Source organism: Canis lupus, chromosome X, assembly GCF_003254725.2.
Source record: "Canis lupus dingo isolate Sandy chromosome X, ASM325472v2, whole genome shotgun sequence".
Classification (NCBI taxonomy): Eukaryota; Metazoa; Chordata; class Mammalia; order Carnivora; family Canidae; genus Canis; species Canis lupus.
This window is the reverse complement of record NC_064281.1, coordinates 4,763,706-4,785,219: the sequence shown is the minus strand read 5'-3', so window position 1 is coordinate 4,785,219 and position 21,514 is coordinate 4,763,706. Positions and strand designations below refer to the sequence as shown.

The 21,514-nt window shown below is 40.4% G+C and overlaps 1 protein-coding gene across 2 annotated transcripts in view; it reads left to right on the top strand.

Annotated features, from left to right (window-relative positions):
* The window catches only part of PNPLA4 (patatin like phospholipase domain containing 4), a 107,606-nt gene that overhangs the window by 63,857 nt on the left and 22,235 nt on the right, over window positions 1–21,514 (top strand). Inside the window, exon 7 of one of the 2 annotated variants that reach the window (XM_049107660.1) lies at window positions 79–3,140. The exons of the other annotated variant lie outside the window; for it this stretch is intronic. Coding sequence (XP_048963617.1) covers window positions 79–93 — 15 coding nt within the window. The 3' untranslated portion in view covers window positions 94–3,140. Of the gene's footprint in view, window positions 1–78; window positions 3,141–21,514 lie in introns of those variants that run through there. 2 annotated transcript variants of the gene reach the window in all.

The window sequence follows — 21,514 nt, the reverse complement described above, 5'->3', positions numbered from 1 at the left end:
AAAACCTGAGGGCCTCAGCACTCCTTCTCAAATGCCTAACCAAAAAGTTAAAACTAAAAATCACTACTTCCCTTGCAGTCTTCTTCACCTTAGCTTATGTCAACTCTTCAGATGAAGCCTCAGCAGTCATCTTTGAGCTCTGTCCACCCTTCACAGCTCCAGTGTTTCATGAAGACTTAACAGCATCCATCTTCCAAGTATGAGCAGCGTCTGATCACTTTTCTCCCAATCCTCTACTACCCCCTCGAAGCCACCATCCTTGCTCTCTTGGGGTGTAGCAGTCACATTTTGAGTGGATTCCTGATTCGACTTTCCCTCCTGCAGATGGAAAGGCAGAAAGCAGACATGTAAGCTAGATACCGCCAGCCTATGTGCCAACCTTTCCATAGCTCACCACTTCCATGCCAGTAGACATCAGTGTCCTTACAAAGTTCTGAAAGGTCTCTCTGTGACTTACTACTCTTTTCTTCTTGATCATTCTACTCATTCCCAGGAGCCACAGAAGGCCCGTTCTGATCCCTGAACACTTAAATATCCTTCTAAAGCATGGGCAATGTCCACTCTTCCTCACAGGCTCTTCCTTAGATAGCCACATGGTTCCCTTCCTCATTACCTCCCATGTTGTCTACAAGAGGACATTTTCCAGCACATTATAAAGAAGGTAGTCATATTTTTCACCAAGTATTTCTCAATATTTTAAAAAAGATGTATGTATTTATTTATTTGAGAGTGGGGGAGGAGCAGAGGGAGGGCGAGAAAGAGTCTTAAGCAGACTCTGCCCTGAGCACATAGCCTAATGTGGGACTTGATCTCAGAACACTTGAGATCAGGACCTGAGCTGAAATCAAGAGTGGGCTGCTCAACTGACTATGCCACCTGGGTGCCCCAGTATTTCTTAATATTGTAAATTTATATTAAGAAAAAAAATTAACGGCACTATGGAGTACATTTTAAAAATGGGGAGAAGGGTGCCTGGGAGGCTCAGTCAGTTAAGTGTCCTACTCTTGATCTCGGTTCAGGTCCTGATCTTAGGGTCATGAGTTCAAGACCCATGTTGGGCTCCAAGCTGGACATGGAGACTACTTAAAGAGGGGAGGAGACAAACATTTTGCCAGATAGTGAGAAAAAATCTTTTAGAATAGTGCCTCCCAAATTTTAATGTGCATGTGGAATACCTGGGGATCCTGTTAAAATGCAAATCCAGATTCAGTAGCTCTGGAGACAGGACAGAAGGATATATGCATTTCTAACAGACTCCCAGGTGATGCAGGTCTGTGGGCCACAATGTGAATAGATAGTCCTTAGAAGATTTGTTTTTGGCCTTTAGAAATCTTGAAACATATAAAAATATAGAAAGAAGGGAAAAAAGGAAATCATTGTGTGTTCTTCCTACTTCTGATTTATCACTGGTAATGTGGCATATTTGTGTTCTGTTCACATGTAGGCTGCATTTCTCTTCCCTACATTGACCCAGTAAAATAAATAAATAAAAATGATCATGCAGGGCAGCCCGGGTGGCTCAGTGGTTTAGCGCCTGCCTTTGGCCCAGGGTGCGATCCTGGAGTCCGGGGATCAAGTCCCACATCGGGCTTCCTGTGTGGAGCCTGCTTCTCCCTCTGCCTGTGTCTCTGCATGTCTCTCTCTCTCTCTCTCTCTGTATGTCTCTCATGAATAAATAAATAATCTTTAAAAAAATGATCATGCATATACAAGCAGTGTATGGGATACTGAGTACATAAAAATAAGTGGAAATCTAGCACCTCTGGTCAGTGAGGCATCCATTGACACGAATGTGAAGGAACAAAGGACACACAGAAGGTAACAATTCAGTTTTAATCACTAAACTGGGACACACACAAAACTCCACGTAACCATGCAGACTTTGTACAGCAAATACTAAATGCTCAGCATTCCCTTCTGCACATTCAAATCCAGAAGATGAACAACAGTTCATGATCAACTTGAAGAACTTACACGATTTCTCTGTAACATTCAGAAACAATTTCTATCACTGATATTTCATCTGCATAATGTGTAATTATACAGCAAAGACAGATAAATAGTAAAACATCAATGGTATCTCAAGAAAAGTGTTTTGGGAAGTTCAGTCTAAGTGAACACATGCACATCGTGTGGTATTTGGTTTAATTTCCATTATGGAAACAATTTTATTCTGCTGAGACACACAATTACTTCAACTCTGACAACCATCTTATTAAAATGGCATTATATTTTCCCATAAAATTGGATGTTTTGAGAATTGAAAACGGAACTAATTTGTTTCTGTGTTCATAAAAACAGTCTGTGAACACTGGTTTGTGCCATTATCGGTTTGGTTTTTTATATTTTGTGCAGACAGTAATCCGGGCAGAGTTTGCACGCAGGAGAGAAAGGATGATCTATTCTTCTCTCCTTACATTATTGGGTAGACTAGTCATTTGTCCATTAACTTATTCACTACATAATCAAGTGATTAAGATAAATTTCCTACCTTTGAGGATCTCAGTTCAGAAAGGAAGACATGTATATGATTAAGGATTCATTCATGAGGGCAAGGGAGAGAGAATGGAAATCTAGTATTGTGGGCAGAGGAGCAAGAATGGACTGACCAGCCTTGTGTGAATGGAGTGTTGCTTTTAATATGTCTTGAAGAATTAAAACCTTAAAAAAGTGTATTCCATGTTTTTCATTCTCTTAGAGTGAGTAAAGGAAATTAATATTGGCACAGAATATGGAAAAGCTTGGGGACAGCTTCACATGGACAAGGCGGAGACAGTAGAATGGGATGGAATAGACGAAAGGTGAGAAACAGTCTGGCCAGATTTGGACAGATTTTGTTCCTCAAGGGAGATTTTTAGCCAGAAGCTAAAAATTTTAGCCACAAAATTTTTAAAGATTACAGAAATCGAACTCTTACATTTACATAGGACAATGTATGCATTTCTTTGGCAGTAATAGAAAAAAAAAATGTGAGTTTGGAGTCTGCTTCACAAAGTCAGAGAAAAACACCATCAGATGGTCCCAAAAGTGATTACACTGATCAGTGGGCCATTTCATAAAAGGTATAGTTTGGGTGCTTGTGGCAGAAAAGCCAGGAGTTGGAAATTGAAGGAGTTTGTGGAAAGCAAGGAAGTGTCAACCTTTTTATCTTGTAAAAGTGTTTAAAGGTGTATTAAAGGTATACACAAAACGATCTTGCTTATACTGTAATTAAAACCAGGAGCCTTATCTCTTATCTCTAGAACTCCAGAGGCATGCATTTTTAATTACTGGAGCTGTTTCTTCAGGTATTTCTTTTTCTTTTTCTTTTTTTTTTTTAACAAGGATGTGCTGGGGGCTTTTTTTGTTTTTTTGTTTTGTTTTGTTTTGTTTTTAGAGATTATCCACCTGTTACTTATTTGTGTCTCTCATCATTTCCATTCTAAGACTTCTCCTACTACCCAACCCCATATAACAATTTTTGGCTAAGTCAAAAGACATTGTTGATATTATTAAGGCTATATACCTATTATTCAGTGCCAAAACATATAACACACAATGAAACAGTTTCCTTTTGTACAACTCTTTGGTTTTCCCTGGAGAAGTAATTGCCTGTTATTTGCTTGCTTATTTTATTTATCTATTACTGAGTTATCACCAACCTCTCTGACAAAAGCATACATCTGTTGTTCTCAAAAATAGTCAAACAAATCTGTATGACTTTGGATTGGTCTCCAGACATGCTATGTAGCTTCCATACTTTATTCTCCTCACCATCACTCTTGGGATTTCTTTGTTTTTTTTTTTTTTTTTTTTTTTTTTTGGATTTCTTTGTTTTATCTCTTGTCTTTGCCATTCCTGTGTCTTTACCCTCAGTATTTTCTCTTTTGGTAAAGCACACACTTCAGTACTTCCCTCAGAAAAGAAGGTAAATTATTGAGATTTTGAAAATCCGCAAATACTTGTATTTTACATTCACAGTTGGTTGATAATTCAGCTTGGCATGAGATTTTATATGGGGAATAATTTTCCCATCGGTTTTCCAAGGCATTGCAAAGTTGTACATCAGTGTGATTATTGATTGTTTTTATGTCACGGTAGAGTTCCACTACCTAGAAGACTGAATTAGGTTAAATTCAACATTCAAAATTATGAAATATTCAGTCCTTTCCACACTTGCCCACTAAGTGCCGAACAGCCAGAGCTCCTTTCTCAAGAAACTGACCAACCCTGGGGAAAGGAACTTCAGATGCTGCTTGAGTGGTGGTCCCCCAGTGGGAGATCACAGTCTCTACTGAGTCATTCTGTTGTAAAGTCCGCCAATAGAAAACGGAAGAGGACAGGTAAAATTATCCTTAAAAAAATATATCTGCACTATTTCTTTCTTTTGTTTCTAAAGTTGGGTGCTTTGTGCATTAACTTTGAGCCTTTCTTCTTTACAAACATAACAGAACTAAGTGATCATTATGTATAAAATATCACAATGTGACATATTTATGTTTATAGACAAAGGCAAAGCAGATCTACTAATATAAAATCAGCATAGAGATCAGTCGCATTGGGTTATCAAATGAGATTCTGAAATCTTACCCATTATCAAACGTTACTAATAATTCAACACAGAAAAACAAGATCTGGGATCATCAACACTATTCAAATTCTTTCCTGTTTCGTTAGGACACTCCCCGGCCCTCATTTTACTTTTGAAATCTCTGAGCAACGCTTGTGGGAACATTCTCTATAAAGAATAGTCTCTCCTAAAATTTCTCCTTTGGTACTCAGTAGTTACATAGCTTATGTAACATTTTCTGGGGAGCTGTATCCCTAAATCCATAAAGAATATTAGTCATGCCAGTTACATTCTGCTGAAGTGGATCATAGATATGGACTCTCCTCTAGGAAATAGCATTGCAGTGATTGCCAAGAGCTGACACCGACAAGCTCATAGGGCGACTGCCCTGGTCACTTTTCTTTTTTCCTCAGTGTCCCAGCAGAAGACTCAAATGGATTCCTGGACTGCTGTGAACCCTATCTGTTCCAAAGGCATTAAATTTCTTTCTAAACTCTTAATTTTAGCATTATTTAAAAATTTTTAAACATCAGAAAATACAGAGAGTAAGTCAAGATTTGATTGTTCAGTTAACTTCGGGAAGACGGATGAGCTAATGTCCGTATTTTAGGACATGAGCAAGAGAATCATAATACAAGCTCATTGTGGAGTTCTTAGTAAGGAATAGGCACTTGTCTGATACAAAAATGGTTTTAAAAATGGGAGCTCTTTGTGATTATATCTTATCCCTTTGTTTATCACTGTTGTTGAAAGGTCCAGAGATGTGATCCATATTGCTTTCAAATCTCTTCATCGGTGATGGGATTATCTCTCATTTTGGGAAAGCTTTTTTGCTTTAATAGCTTCTGCAATTCTTTTAGCTATTACCCTACCCGTGGAAAGTTTATTCCCCAAGTAGTCCATGTGTTTCAGGTTGTTATCCCTACAGAGAGCTCTTCTTTGCCAAAAGCAGATGAACCCACTACAACAGTCTCATGCATTGAGAAATAGTATTCTCACAAACGGTTACTCTTCCCGCAGTCAAACTGAATATGGGGCCAATGAATCACCAGACTTCTGACCCAGGAAAAGTTGCATAAATCAATGGTACTCTCTAAATAATATATGAGACTGGATACTCAATATGTTTCACACTGAGTTCTGGGAGGAGGGGGACTTTGGGATAGCAGAGAAGAGATTAATGAGGCTGTGTATGTTTCCTGCTCTGCGGGTAAATAACTCAATATTTGCCAGGAAGTCATTGATGGAAAACAGTAGACCCTGCATTTAAGTCTGAGATATTTTGAGACCATACTCAATAGAAATTAATTAAGTGCTACAATATCTATGATTAAATAAGTCTTTGGGGAAATGAGGAAACTCACTAAAAAAAAGGAAAGAAGAAAAAGGAAGCCAATTCTAGGCGGGAGTGGAAGAAGCTACACAGACTAAGCTGTAAACACTGTTCATTCAAGTCATGGCAAAAACAGCCCTGCGTATACTTTCTATTTCTCACATTCTTATGTCATTCAGTGAGTCTTGTTGGGCCTTGTTTCTGTAAAACATGATCCATGAGTCCTCAAATAGAGTGGGTTATTCAGGGGAACATCCAAGGCTGGTGGGAGAGGGGTCTTAGAAGGGGGAAGATGGTGAAGGGTGGGAACATCGCAAAGAGAATGACAGAATTTTTGTTAAGTGGAGGCCATTCCTAAAAGAAAGAAAGAAGAAAGAAAAAAGAAGAAGAAAGAAAGAAAGAAAGAAAGAAAGAAAGAAAGAAAGAAAGAAAGAAAAAAGAAGAAAGAAAGAAAGAAAGAAAGAAAGAAAGAAAGAAAGAAAGAAAGAAAGAAAGAAAGAAAAGAAAAGAAAAAAGAAAGAAGGAAGGAAGGAAGGAAGGGAGAGAGAGAAAGAAAGAGGAGGCCACTTCTGTGTTTGAGATGCCAGGTATATGGGAGACACAGAGACATTTCTGAAAGCTATTGGAGGGATGGATGTCTCTCATTTAAGTACATGTGATTTCACTCAGAACACCATTAGTCAATGATAGGTTGAAGTCGAGCTTCCTGGAGAAATTTATGTCTGTGATGAACCAGCAATTTACAAAGAACTGAAGTGTGATAGAGAAAAAAGAAGTTCCATACTGGGATTTGAAACAGTAGACATGTGCCAATCCAGACAGGAAGAAAGGGAGGCAAGGGTGAAGATAGAACAGATAACCAAAGGGAAGAACACATTCAAAGATCCTCCCCCCTTAGAGTAAAGACCAACTTTAACCAAATACAACCCTTGGGTTCTCTGTGGACTAGAGGCTCCCAGATTCTCGGCAGCATCTCATCAGCCACAAAACTTCCCACTTGGGCACCTGGAGCTTCCACTGCATAGCCATTCTTGCCTCCGTTCCAGATCAGACGCTAAGACCTACCAGCTGATTGGATATGGGGCCTGAAGGAGAGAAGTCAGTGGAATTCCCATATGGCACTGGATGGTGGTAAACTGGTACAACCATTTATAAGGGCAGTTTGTCTCACACTCTTTAAGCACTTTACAAATTTTGTTGATGGTATTATCTATGTCCTACAGAGGATGGAATGGCAGCCATTCTATTAGAGAGGTAAAGTGATTGACTTCAAGTCTCTTATCAGAGCTTGGTTTTAAGCTCATATTTGCCAGACTTCAAAGCCCTTGTACCTCCTGCCCCAGATATAAAGCCAAGATATAAAGACAAATTATACACTGCTAGGGTTCTTGTGTTTAAAAATGGGACCTTTTTATAATGCAAAGACAAGGTATTGGAACTCACAGCTCTTTTAGAAATAGCTATTTTATGTCAAATTTTTATAAAATACCATTGTTTGTATCCATCTAAGAAATAACATAGAGAAATATAGCCATGGTGTTCTGATTCCTTCATGGTCATGTTTTATGGCTTAAAATTTGATGCTATAGACTGAATATTTTGTGTCCAAAATGCAAATTAGAACCCAGTGGGATGGTATTTGCAAGTAGGAGCCTTTGGGAGGTGATTAGGTGAGGGAGGAGGTGCAGACTTCATGAATGGGATTAGTGACCTTACAAAGAGTCTCCAGAGAGAGGACACAGCCTGAAGACTACAAGCCAGGAAGTCAGGTCTCACCAGACACCTGCTCATACCTTGATCTTGGACTTCCAGCCTTAGAACCGTGAGAAATAAATGTCTTATTTATAAGCCATCCAGACTGTAATATTTTGGATGAAGACACTGGGTTTGGGTTGGCAGTTGATTAGGATAGTATCAAGAAGAAGGTTATATTAACGTTAGGGTTAGTGCATGTTCCAAATGGATTTTATTTTCTACCTACTTCTAAATCAATACTGGGAAAGAAAAGCACAGATTCTAGGAAATGATGCTAAATTAGTCATTTCCCCCAATATTAAGCCTGTACTAAATGTATTCTTATTTTTGTAGGATTTCTTTCTTTCTTTTTGTGTTTAAATATTTTATTTATTAATTCATGAGGGACACAGAGAGAGAGGCAGAGACACAGGCAGAGGGAGAAGCAGGCTCCTCACAGGGAGCCCATGTGGGACTTGATCCCCAGACCCGGGATCACAACCTGAACCAAAGGCGGCCGCTCAACCGCTGAGCCACCCAGAGGCTCCTGTAGGATTTACTTCTTAATCTGTATAAATTAGTGAGCCCCAACTGAACACCAGACAAGAAATGACACAAACAAGAGAAAACCAGTCAAAAGCCGTTGGAAAAGACAGGAGGACAACGAATTTCGCTAAACGTTGGCGGTTTGAGCAATTAGAGTCTGCTTGAACAATGAAGGAGAAGTGCCAAGTGAAAACTAGTGATCAGATCTGCACGTTAACCGCAGCAAGGAATCAAGCACGCAGTAACTGCGCAGTGTACTGCATACAGCTTAAAGAGTAGGAACAAACATCACTAATGAAACAAAGTAACAAAATTTATGTAAATTATGGGCACCAAACCATAGAGGGAGAACTCTAAGGATTTTCCTTTCAGTAGGTAAAGTCCAGCAGAATGGCATTATTAAGGTCAACTTTCACTTTTTTACTTTTTTTTTTTTTTTTTTTTAAGATTTTACTTATTTGAGACAGAGTGAGAGGGAAAGCATGAATGAGGGGTGACTCAATCCCAGGACCTCGAGATCATGACCTGAGCCAAAGGCAGACGCTTAACCAACCGAGCCACCCAGGTGCCCCTAAATTCAACTTTTATACTATAATCTTTGAAACTCTGTCTTAAAACTCAGGATATTATTATTGAAAATTGTTTTCAAAATGGTCACTTCTCTCGCTGAATAAATAGATTTGTCTACTTTGAGAAACTGGAAAATAATTTATTGACCTAGGGAATCAATAGTAAAGTACTGGATTCACAACAATAAAAACCCAATAAAACCATTACAAAATATCATCTGAGGGTAGTTATCCTGAAACCTTACAGTTGGTCCAGTCGACATGGATATTGCAGCCTGTCATAACTGCACATGATAAATTAACAGTAGAAATGCACATTAGCCATCAGTTGAACATTCCAGACTGCTGGTAAATCTACCTTAAAGATGTTCACCTTCAGCCTAATGATATATTTATGTGGATTCAAAATTCCTGTGAGCATTAATGGAAACTTTGATCCTTTAATGAATGCGAAGGCAGAGTGTTACGATGAACGCTTAGATGATATATTTAATTTATTCCTAAAATATATAATACTGCTTGCTGTGACTATGCCAACCGGAGTAATTGGTTGCAATTAAAATAATGAGATATTCCCAATAATGATACATATAATACAAATGCTGAGTGATATGTAATTTGTAATTCCTAGATAATTTTTATGCTGATGCATTTCTTCATAATAATTTTTATGCTGATACATTTCTTCATAATTATAGTAATCTTTTGAGCTAATACAAATACATTTTGTCATATGGATTATATTCTGGAAGAATTACTTTTCAACATAGCTAATTTGAAAACCATTTGACTAGACCTAAAAAATAGTGTATGCATGTCATTTGGAAAAAGGAACTTTGAGAAGCCATCATCTACAAAGTTGAACACATGTTTACTCTGTGTCCCCACATTGCCGCTCCTGGATAAATACCCAACATAAATGTGTATGTATATGTGTTCACCGAAAGACATGAGCAAGAGCGGTAATTTTCAGCTATACACTTTTTTTTAAATAAAGATTTAAAAAAAAACTTACTTATTCATGAGAGGCACCAAGAGAGAGGCAGAGACACAGGCAGAGGGAGAAGCAGAGTCCCTGTGGAGGAATATGAGACTCGATCCCAGGACCCAGGTCACGGCCTGAGCTGAAGGCTGATGCTAAACAGGTGCCCCTAAACTATAGACTTTTGAGAATAAAGGGAAGGGGCTGGCTATCTGACGTGCTTCAGTTTGGAGGCAGCAATGATGATTTAGAAATTGGATACAGTCCCCACATGGCAGAAATACTGCCTAATTATGACATGATTTAAAACAAGCTAGTTCATATCCCAGATAATGGGATACTTAATATTACCTGGCTAATATTTATTGAATGCTGTGTGAAAAAATAAATGTATTGAGTGGCCATGTGACTATTGCTGTTAGTACTCAATGTATATCACCGTCTTTACTCCTGAAAACAACTTTATGAAATTTTTTTGTGCCTTATGTTTGAGAAGCTGAAAACAATCAGCCAGTGGTGCAACACACCATGGTTGAGAGACAAGAAGTGGGGAATGAGCCTGGACAGGTAGGTAAAGGCAAGTCATGTGAGGCATGAGTTTCACTTCTGTTTTAATTGTGGTTGGAAGCACAGGGGTGGGGGGGCTTGAGATGGAATAATAATTTATAACAAAATTTAGAATGTTTGGTTAATAATTACTGGATTGTAGAGGAGGATAAGTGGGTCTTGGAAGAGCCCTTGGAAGGTCTTATAACTGCAAAGATGAAAGATGGTGGCAGCTAGGGGTAAGGTGTTGGTGGTGGGCATGAAGGAAATTGGACAGGTTTAGTAATTAATTAAATTTTAAAATATTTTATTTTATTATTAAATGATCTCCACACCCAATATAGGGCTCAAACTTACAACCCTGAGATCAAGAGTCTCACGCTTTAGTGACTGAGCCAGTTACGTGCCCTTGGACTATAATTTAAAAATGGAGTGGACAGTCTTATTGATATGGTCTATTAATGGGTGTGATGGGACAGCAAGACAGGAACCAAATGTGTAAGTGTGAGTTCACCTGCTGTTTACTGAGATGGAGAAGTTGGGAAGAGAGAGTGTATGTTTGTGTGCAGTACAGAATCAACAGCTTTATGTTGGACGTGTTAGTTTTGAGTTGCCTCATAGGCATCCAAGGGTAGATATCAATTAGGTAGTTGGACTTAGGATTTTAGAGATGAGTTCAGGGCTGCTGACAAGAACGGGGGTTCATCTCGATACAAAGGCGACGTATGACCATGGGGATAGATAACACTGATGTGGAGACGGAGCAGCTGGTGGAGTAATGGAGGCCGTGCATGGGGTGTTAGGAGAGCCCACCATTTACAAGTAGGACAGAAGAGATAGCACAATGAGAAAAACTGTCCAGGTGTGTGCTATCATCAGACATAAGAAAATATATTTACAACAGAAATTAACAGAAAGGGCAGCCCGGGTGGCTTAGCAGTTTGGTGCCGCCTTCAGCCTGGGACTTGATCCTGGAGACCCAGGGCTCCCTGCATGGAGCCTGCTTCTCCCTCTGCCTGCGGCTCTGCCTCTCTCTCTCTCTCTCTTTCTGTGTGTGTTCTCATGAATAAATAAATAAAATCTTTAAAAAGAAAGAAAGAAAGAAAGAAAGAAAGAGAGAGAGAGAGAGAGAGAGAGAAAGAAAGAAAGAAAGAAAGAAAGAAAGAAAGAAAGAAAGAAAGAAAGAAAGAAAGAAAGAAATTAACGGGGAAAGGGATTAAAACCTAAGGACAACAGCTAAATAATTTTAAATGCTTTTTACAGTTTCCAAGATTTAACTTAATAGCAGTCAAAATGGTAGCATTAAAATATATGCAAGTTTCTAAGATTATATACTTTTGTGTGTGTGAAAGAAAAGGATCTCAGCTATTTAAAAAAATTGGGGGAGGACTTGGGCGGCTCAGTGGGTTAAGCATCTGCCTTCAGCTCAGGTCATGATCTCAGGGTCCTGGGATCAAGACCGACGTCAGGCTCTCTGCTCAGCGGGGAGTCTGCTTCTCCCTCTCCCTCTGCCCCTCATCCCTGCTGGTGCTCCTTCTCTCTCATTCGCTCTCTTGCTCTCGCTCTCAGATAAATAAAATAAATTTTTAAACACAATTTTTAAAACTTCCAAAAATGGAGCAAACATCTTTATCAGGTAGCGTGAGAAGTCTAATTTTCCTGACAGTTGGTCCAAAGAGACATCTAAGTTAAGAAATGAATATCTTTGCTTTCTTTAGCTGACAGAAATCGATCCGGGGCAGTGTCTTTCCTCAAATGTCACTACCACCATCTCTGTATCTTTGGAGATCAGTTCCTGATAAATGATGGTGCCTGATTACGAGGCACACCGATGTTTTCTTAACTTCGGTCTCCCAGGTGACCATGTCAAACGGATGCCATGTGGCAACTGGGCCATTTGTCAGACATCACGGAGAGGGCAGCATTTGCTGAAGTATAATCGAGATCATCGAAGTTTCGTACTAGACTGCCACCTTGGAATCAGAATGCTGTACACAATAGCACTAATGACGTAAAAGCAGAGCTCTTTGGGTGTGCATTTAAGCTATGGATTTAACAGTTTATTTTTTCTTTGTACACATCCAAAGGGAACGCTGCTTTGTTCCCTCACCAACATGGCAAGAGTAGCTTCCAGAGAAGACCGTGGTAGCAAAACACCGTGGCATGTGTCTGCGGAATAATCACCACTGGAGAGGAGACTCACTTGCTTCTGATACACCAGACTTCCTGGGCTCAGTTGAGGCAGGCTGGTATTGTTCCACGGGTGAGTTACGTGGTGACACTTCCATGTCTCCACGCTAAGTAACAGGGACTTGCTGGGGAGGCAGCGGTCACGCTGGGCTTGCTTCAGAGGAAGCCTCTTATCCCTGATCTCGATTCTTAGAGGCTTGCATTTCCCTGCTTTCCGTTAGCCAAAGCAGGCGCTGAATCTCACATCCCGTCGCCTGAAGCCTCCAGTGTTACATCAGTCAGAAAACCCGCACACTATGGGTGTCTTACTTGGGGCAGTGCTCCTTTATCCTAGGCAGGTTTGGACTCCTATCCCATGCTTCTCAGAAAATCTGCAGTTTCACCACGGTCCTATATTTTTGATTTTTACAAAATTACAAGTTGAGATAATATTTAATTTTATTTTAGAAACCTTAAAGGCAGGCGCCTGGGTGATTCAGTGACTGAGCCTCTGCCTTTGGCTCAGGCTGTCATCCTGGGGTCCTGGGATCAAGACGCATTCGGGTCCCTGCAGGGAGTAGCAGGGAACCTACCTCTCCCTCTGCCTATGTCTCTGCCCCTCTCTCTGTGTCTCTCATGAATAAATAAATAAAATATTAAAAAAAAAAGAAATCTGAAAAGCAAAGAAGAAAATAAAAGTAATGGGTAATGTCTTTACCTGAGATAGTGATTTGTTCTTATCTCTTGAGATTCTGAATATTTTTCCTTTCATACTCTTTTGCCACCATCCCCTCCTTTTCTTTTTCTAAGTGTGATGGGGGAAGTGTGTAAATGTGGGTAAATAGAGGTGTCCATAGGTCATGTAGATATACAGGTATATATCTTTCTAAATTTAATTCTATATACTGCTATAGCCTGTATTTCCAAATTAATATTCTGTTTTTGAACTTTACCCATGACCCCATGAATTGGAAACATAATTCTTTTTCTTTTTTAAGATTGTATTTATTTATTCATGAAAAACACAGAGAGGCAGAGACACAGGGAGAGGGAGAAGCAGGCTTCCTGTAGGAGTCTCATGCAGGACTCAATCCTGGGACTCCAGGACCTCACCCTGAGCTGAAGGCAGATGCTCAACCACTGGGCCACCCAGGAGTCCCTGGAAACATAATTCTTAACAGCTGCATAATAATTTAAGTTTACACAGGCACCATGATTTACTTACCTCTTTTACACTGAGTAGTCATATCCCTTTCATATTCCAACATTGTGCTGAAGATCCTTCTGTGGTGTGACTGTGATCCTATGTGCTGGTTACCCAGAGCCCCCGATGTGTACTTGTGGATGAGATGTTCTCAGCTTCATGTCTGCATGGAAGAAGATACCCAGAAAACTATCAGATATTAACACTCTCATTGTCATCATGACCAAAGTTGAATAAGGAATAAGACTGAATATCTGAATTAGATATAGTATGTGGCTTAGGTCCAAATATGTATTTTCAACAGGTATGCAGGATCATTTCACGGTAACAGCTACTCTAAAAAACAAATAAACAAAAAAACCCTCGAAGAATTCTGATCTCAACCCAATATAGATGGCAGCAATCAGGATGACAATTGTCTATGATGAGGAGAAAGACTTAGTGCATGAGAGAGTGTCAGGGTTCATTTAGAAGTTGGGAAGAAAAAAAAGAAGTTGGGAACATGAGATATTCAAATTTAGTGACCTGGCAGTTCTGCTGGCTGCCAGCTATTTCTGAGTCATCTACGAATACTAGAGGAACATCTGTCCCTTCCAAATCATTAAGCGATGTAATCCTTTAACGATCAACTTTCACCATCCCAAATGGTTCAGTCGATAGCACTTGCACTTTTGTTTTTACTTTTGTTTCGTTTTTCTTCATAAATATAATGTGTTGTTAACCTATAGTATATTATGTGGATGTCTCCCCTTTGCTGAACCACCTAGAAAATATGGACCACTGCAGGATGCCCAAAGATGGGTTGAGCAGTTAGCCTGCCTCATCTTAGAATTGTCCTCAACATAACTGAGAAAAGGATTTCTACACACCTCAAGAAATTGGAGACTCTCGGGAAAATGAGGCATGCATAACCTCAATGAAAGACAAGCCTGTTCATTCATCTGATGTCGTATCTGCTGACAACCATACAGTTAGGAGTCAACTCTTGGATGAAGTAAACCACAAGACAAAAAGATAAAGATAAATTAGGATGTAATCTATCAGAAAACTCTGAAAAATTTGGTGCTTCTATGTAGCCATATTCAGGAGCTTGAGAAACTTGGGTGGAGAATGTAGGTCAACATTTGTTGAGAGATAAGCCGAAGAGAGATTCATTGGTATATTATCCTTTGCTCCTAAGAGAAAACACACATTTATGTGTAGAAACCGGTCTCTCCCTTCCCTTGCACTCGCTGTCACGTCCACCTAACTAAAATTCAAGGAATGTCTTATTGTGTGGGCTTTTATGACTGACAGTAGAGGATATGAACAATAATTCACTTGCAAAATTGCAGAAACTCTACTCAAATGGGAATCTCTGTAATATATTCTCTAGAGAAGGCAGGCATATAGCATCCTATGGTCTCTCAATTAACGTATTCTTGAAGGTCCAGGAAGTGTGTATCTGTAAAACCCCAATAAACTTTGTTGACTCAGAAAGCCTTCTCACAGGTTTATGTCAAGCATCAACAAACTCAAGGGAAGCATTTTGCCTTTTTTCTTTTTTTTCCAGTTTCCAGACATTTCTACACAGGAATATTTCCTTTCCAACACTAGACCTTGATCTTGCCACTATTTTCAGAGTTTCTTCTATCTGGTATTTGGTGAAACAGTTTGGCAGGGAGAAAGAATGACAGAGTGGATTTTTAGTGTCTCCTTCTATTTTTATATCCCCTACTGAGAGGCTCCATATGAAGAGTTACTGGATGATTCATTCTTGACAACTGCATACGATTGTAGGACACCTTTCTCTCCTTCCTCCGAGGCTGCCCTTAGTCAATCTGATATTCTCTGACAGTGCCAGAGGATTCATGATGTTTGCCCAAAAACTTCCCTTCTCTGAATGCAGCACACAATCAGGGCATTCTCTTCCTCATCATTTGAAAAAAAAAAAAAAGTTTCTGGATTTATCAGCTGCACAACAATATGTCCTTGTCCCTTTTTGATACATTGAAAAAAATCAAAGTAGAAATGATTCATACCTCCCACTCCATTTTGGTGTGGCCCCTGGAGCCTACGCAGCATTACCTTGGAGAACAATGATAGGAATGTCCTTATGCAAAGCACATCTTACTCGCCCATAATACACCAAACTCTATAAACGTCAGCAAACTGCCTTCTGGGAAGAACCTATAAAAAACAAAAAAGAGAACAAGGCAAATTGCTACAAATCTATGCCCCCAAACTAGGCAATAGGAAATCATTTTACAGTAGTTGAATGCACAAAGTAAAATACTATAAAATGTGGAGCTGGGAATCACAAGTTGGAAATAAAACCGGGGACGTGAGCCCCTTCAGGAAGCGAGATGAGAAAGTGCTATGGAATGACGCTGAGGAAAAAGGGGAGGGGGGTGCAATGTACACTTTACAAGCACTGTTTGGAAGTGGATAGAAAAGGTCATCTTTGCAGTAGGGAGAGAAAGAGCGGGGCCGGGTCGGGCTAGAGAGTAGGCCGTCTGCATTTGACAGGTCAGAGTAAACAGACTGTGCTCTGACAAAGAATCAAAAGAAGAGAAAAACCACCCTATTTTGCCCTGTCAATAAAATTATTGGGTATGAACTTTCAGTTGTAGTCATCCTTTAAATCATGTGGTTTTATTTTATTTATTTATTTATTTTTAAAGATTTTATTCATGGGAGACACACACAGAGAGAGAGAGAGAGAGAGAGGCAGAGACACAGGCAGAGGGAGAAGCAGGCTCCATGCAGGGAGCCCGACGTGGGACTCGATCCCGGGTCTCCAGTATCACGCCCTGGGCCGAAGGCAAGCACTGAACCACTGAGCCACCCAGGGAACCACCCCCCCCCCCAAATCATGTGCTTTTAAAATATTTAAACAATGAAGCAATTTTAGCCAGGTGTGCTATGAGACATCCCCAAGGTACGTTTCCCCTTTACGCACCTGCTGTGTTCTCCTCTGCAATAGTGATGTGTGAGGCTCACGGCCTTCCAAGCCTGACCTTCCGTGGGGCGGTCGTGACTCCCCTTGGAATTGTTCACCTTTACTGGGACATGTCCCTGAGCTTCAGTGTGCTTGTTGGGAAACGAGACTGGCACCGGCCCCAGAGAATAGTGGAGGATCCGTATGTAAGTGAGTAGATGTATGTGAAGACCTGTGAAGCTGTAAGCACCGTGTTAACACGAGATGGTGAAGACGCGCAGTCAGCACGTGGCTGTGGGAGCATTTCCACTGGTAGGAGTTTGTGGATAAAGATCCCTGAGCAGCATCTCAACTGCAGGTCACTGTGACGGCTGCCGAGAAGCACACACCCAATGTGCTATTTGGCGATGATAAAAATTACATTATATTTCCTAGCTGGCTGTTCCTGGATTGTCTGACGGTCATCTCCAGGTGCACATGAACGGCACCGTACATGCACTGCAGTCCCGCCAGGTTAGGCTAACATGCTCTCTGGCCTCCCCCTGCAGAGGTTACCCAACACTTAACAAAACATCCTTGGTGGCCCCTGAGGAAAACTCTTAGAATCATTTCCAGCACCTCTACTCCGTCCGTCGCCTCCTCGACTTCCTGGCTGCTTTTCAGCCCCTGTGATGGATCACTGCACCTTTGTTCAGCGTTTTAAATTTTCCATGCTGAAACACATCTTGACACATCCTCTCTGATCCCTCTAACTACTCATTTGGCTTCACTTGACAGTTCTTCGTGGCCTCACCTCTGTAACTGGGACCCTCTTTGTACATGCCAGCCTGGGAAGCTCACTTTCCCATCTGTACGACTACCTGCTTTTAAAGTATAATTAATCTTTATGAGTTTTACCATCACCAGGGATGGTCTTAGCAGAATGACAGGGTCAAATTTTACAGCATCTCCATCAGCTTTTCTGACCTCCCTTCTTAGAGCTGCCCAAACATCTGCTTCCTTGATGCTTTCATAAACTTCCAGTGCCTTGGGACTCCCCTCCTGTGCCACATTGATGATTATTTCTTATTACGTGGTCAAATTGAGTGTTTATCTAGATGCAACATCAGGTACCAAGAGCAAAATGAAACAAGATAAAGCAAGGTTTTATAACATTCGCAATTTAACCAAATACACTCTTGCCTAAATTTAAAGAAGTGCCTAACTTCTTTTTTTTAATTATTTTTTTAAAGATTTTATTTATTTATTCATGAGAGACACACACACACACACACACACACACACACACACACACACACAGAGGCAGAGACCCAGGCCGAGGGAGAAGCAGGCTCTATGCAGGGAGCCCGATGTGGGACTTGATCCCGGGACACCAGGATCACGCCCTGGGCTGAAGGTGAAGCTAAACTGCTGAGTCACCCGGGCTGCCCTTTTAAAATTATTTTTAAGATTTTATTTATTTATTTTAGAATGAGAGAGCATGCACTGGGAGGGGGGAGAGGCAGAGGGGAACAGAGAGGGGAAGAATCTCAAGCAGACTCCATGCTGAGCACAGAGCCCAATGCAGGGCTCTGTCTCATGACCCAGAAATCATGACCTGAGGTGAAACCAGAGTTGGATGCTTAACCGACTGAGCCGCCCAGGCGTCCCTGGAAGTGCATAACTTTCAAACAAGAAGGGAAAGCGAGAAAGTGGGTACATTTGACACAAGGGAGGCTGCTCAGCAGGGAAGCGGGGAGGGTTTCATTGGGCCTCCACTCACCAGGTGATAGATACTAAATCATCTAGAGCTTTTCTTGTTCTGTAGACAAAGGTAGAAGATTCTGGTCTAGCAGAATGTTCAAGGAATCACAGAGCTTAAGACCTGATCCCAGAGGCTTTGTGCAATCCAGTATTTCTCAGAAGGGACCACCTTGTTTGATATGTACTCTTAAAAAAACCTCAGAACAGTGTGATCAACTGTTTCTCATTTTTCTCCAACTGCATTCCATGAACCATCCATGCATCCCATTCAACACATTCATTTACCAGCTTCCATATATCCAACAAGTATTAATGAGGTACCTCCTTATGCCCGTCCTACACTGTGTTGCAGAAACATACCCATCCTTGCCTTCCCAGCAGGAGAGAATGACATTACATTCAGAAGTACCAGCAAACCCGGAGGACACACAGACAACCTGAATTACAGCCTCTATCCCCCTGTCTACCTCCCCTCCACACACACAATGGAGTTTTCAATATGAACCTATGGTGCTTTGTCCAAGGTTGCTTGCCCTAGCTGAGGAATATCCTAGGGAAAGCTAAATCCTGAGGGCAGGGAAGAAATGGAAATAACCTGCATGTTGTGTGCCCCACTTCTAGAAGGGTCTAGACTACTGTCCCAGTTTGGTGGGTACACGTAGGGCTAAAGGCTCCATGGGGTCCTTCAATCTACAGGCCTGCATTTAGCAGTTGATTTGCTTTTCCTACAGCCATCCTTGACTTCATGCTAAAAGTATCAGGCTGAGGGTTTTTATGCTTTGGTTACAAACCACCCCCTAACCCACCTACCTACCACTTTCAAAATCCACCTCGTCAGAAACCATCCTCTTTGTCTTCCCCTGTTCCTTCCCTACAACCAACTTCAGAATTCCTAGTCTATTTCCAATTTAAATTCTCGAACATCCAGAGTTGCTTCTTCATTTCAAATGCAATGAATCAGTAATAAAAGCAGATTTCATTAATTCGCTCACTGTATTCCTCTGGAGGGAAAGGCAGGTAATAAAAATCATGTTACGATGGGTATATTATGTGTCCTTCTCTGCTCCAGGGTATCATGCTTTTATTTGATTTATGATGAGCCACAGACTAGACAAACAGATAGTTAATAGAAATTAATTCTCTTGTTTGTAAAATAGTATTTTATTAAATCTTTTTGGGTTTTAAAAACTCTACAGTAAACTAGAGGAGTATAAGACAGGCCCTAGTGGATGCCTGCTGAATAGAAAGGGAATTAATGTATAAAATAATGGAGAACTAAATTCTGTGATTAAAACATGCTGAGTATTGTTAATTACGTATAGACTATAAATGAATTAAATCCTTTAGAGTCTATACAACTAGTGGTCATAGTTTGCTGCTAGAGCATGGATTTTACAAAATCATAGATAATTTTTAAAATTCTATATGTACACATATGTATGTATACATACATATACATTTATCTATGTGTGTATCCACATGTTTATATGTATGTACACATACACACCAACATGTGGAGGCATTTGAATCATTAATGTACTATATACAGAATGCTGTTACATACAGTTAAAGATGGTTTTATTACAAATTGGTAAATATTCAATATAGGGATATTAAATACAGTGATTCTCATAATATGTATTAAAAAGAATTAATAAAAATTGGCCAGAAATGTTGTTTGAGGGCATTGGACAAATGTTTTACTAATAAGCAACCAGAATATAAGTCAATGGAGAGATTATAATATATATGTATTTTTTTATATTTTATAAATGTATAAAATTATAGCAATGCTTTGACATGTCTATTGGACAGTGTATGATGAAGCACCATGAATTATCTTTGGCTGGGGATTTGTAACCTGAGTCTTGAGCAGAGAAACAAAGTAGGACAGAGCAGGCATAATGTATTCCCTAGACTGCCAAAGCGGACAGCTTGATTCACAGGTACTTTTCTGTGTCCATGATGTTTCGATAGGAAGGAAGGAAGGAAGGAAGGAAGGAAGGAAGGAAGGAAGGAAGGAAGGAAGGAAGGAAGGAAGGAAGGAAGATGGATTGATGGATGGATGGAAAAAGTTTGTATATATCAAGAATTTCAACTTTATCCAAAGCAACAAATACATTAAATATTTAACATCTACTTGTTATAACTGAACACTTTGCTCGAAATATGATGAGGCAAAAATGAGGTATATAACTCTTGAGGCAAGTCTCTGTACCTCCTGTTCATTATTAGCCTGCTGCCACTGACAATCCACCATATACGTTATGAAGTGCATTTTCAGATCTCGGCAGTGGTTTTGTATTTGAACACGTTACTGAATAGTAGGAGAGAGGACGGTGGATTATTTAAGGAAAGCCAGATTAAAATCTTTCATGGTTGATGCCAATGAGGAGTACATAAAATACTCTTAATTTGGCATTAGAATAAAATAATGAAATAATACTTTTAGGGGTCACCTGGATCTGTTCTTCCACTGGGTAACTGATGTCTCCCTAGAGGATGTAGAAAATAAAGCTGGCCCTAAACTGTGCTGGCGAGGATTTCATCAATATATTTTAACAGGTATTTTGAAAAGTCTTGGCACATAGTAGGATCTCCATCACCTCTGGTCCCGTTCCTTCATGGGAATGACTTATCAACATATGTGTGTCTGACCCCCAAATTCTCAGGTTAGGACATCAGTGGAGGTGGGCAGCTATATGGTTTTGCACTTGCTGCCCCTTTGATACTCTGCTCCAGTGTGACTCTGGGAAGTTCAGAGGCTTTAACTTCACCAGCAGAACTTAAACTTGGCTGGAAGTTCTGGCTGCAGAGGCTGCCATTCACAAGTCAGACTTCTCCCAGGAAGACCACCTGAGAATGTGGGAAGCCTCAGAAGTTCTCAAATAAAGTGACAAGGTCCAATGTGACTCACGATCACAAGGCTACGTCTGCTGTGCCTATAAACAAACAACTTTTGGCCAGAAACTTGGAATCTGCAACCAGACAGTCAGTGATGCTCAAACTTTAAGGGGGCCAGATCATCACGCCATGTGATTGTTGATAGTAACACTGGAACTGGGTCTGTGGAACCTGCCTCTTATATAAGGTTCCCTGGTGGTTCTGATGCATTTGGACTGAGGACCCCATATTGAAAACCACCACGTCTGGTATGGGTGATGCACAGTATCTCCTACCAGAGGTGCCAGCGGTTCATAGCTAATGTTTCCCACCACA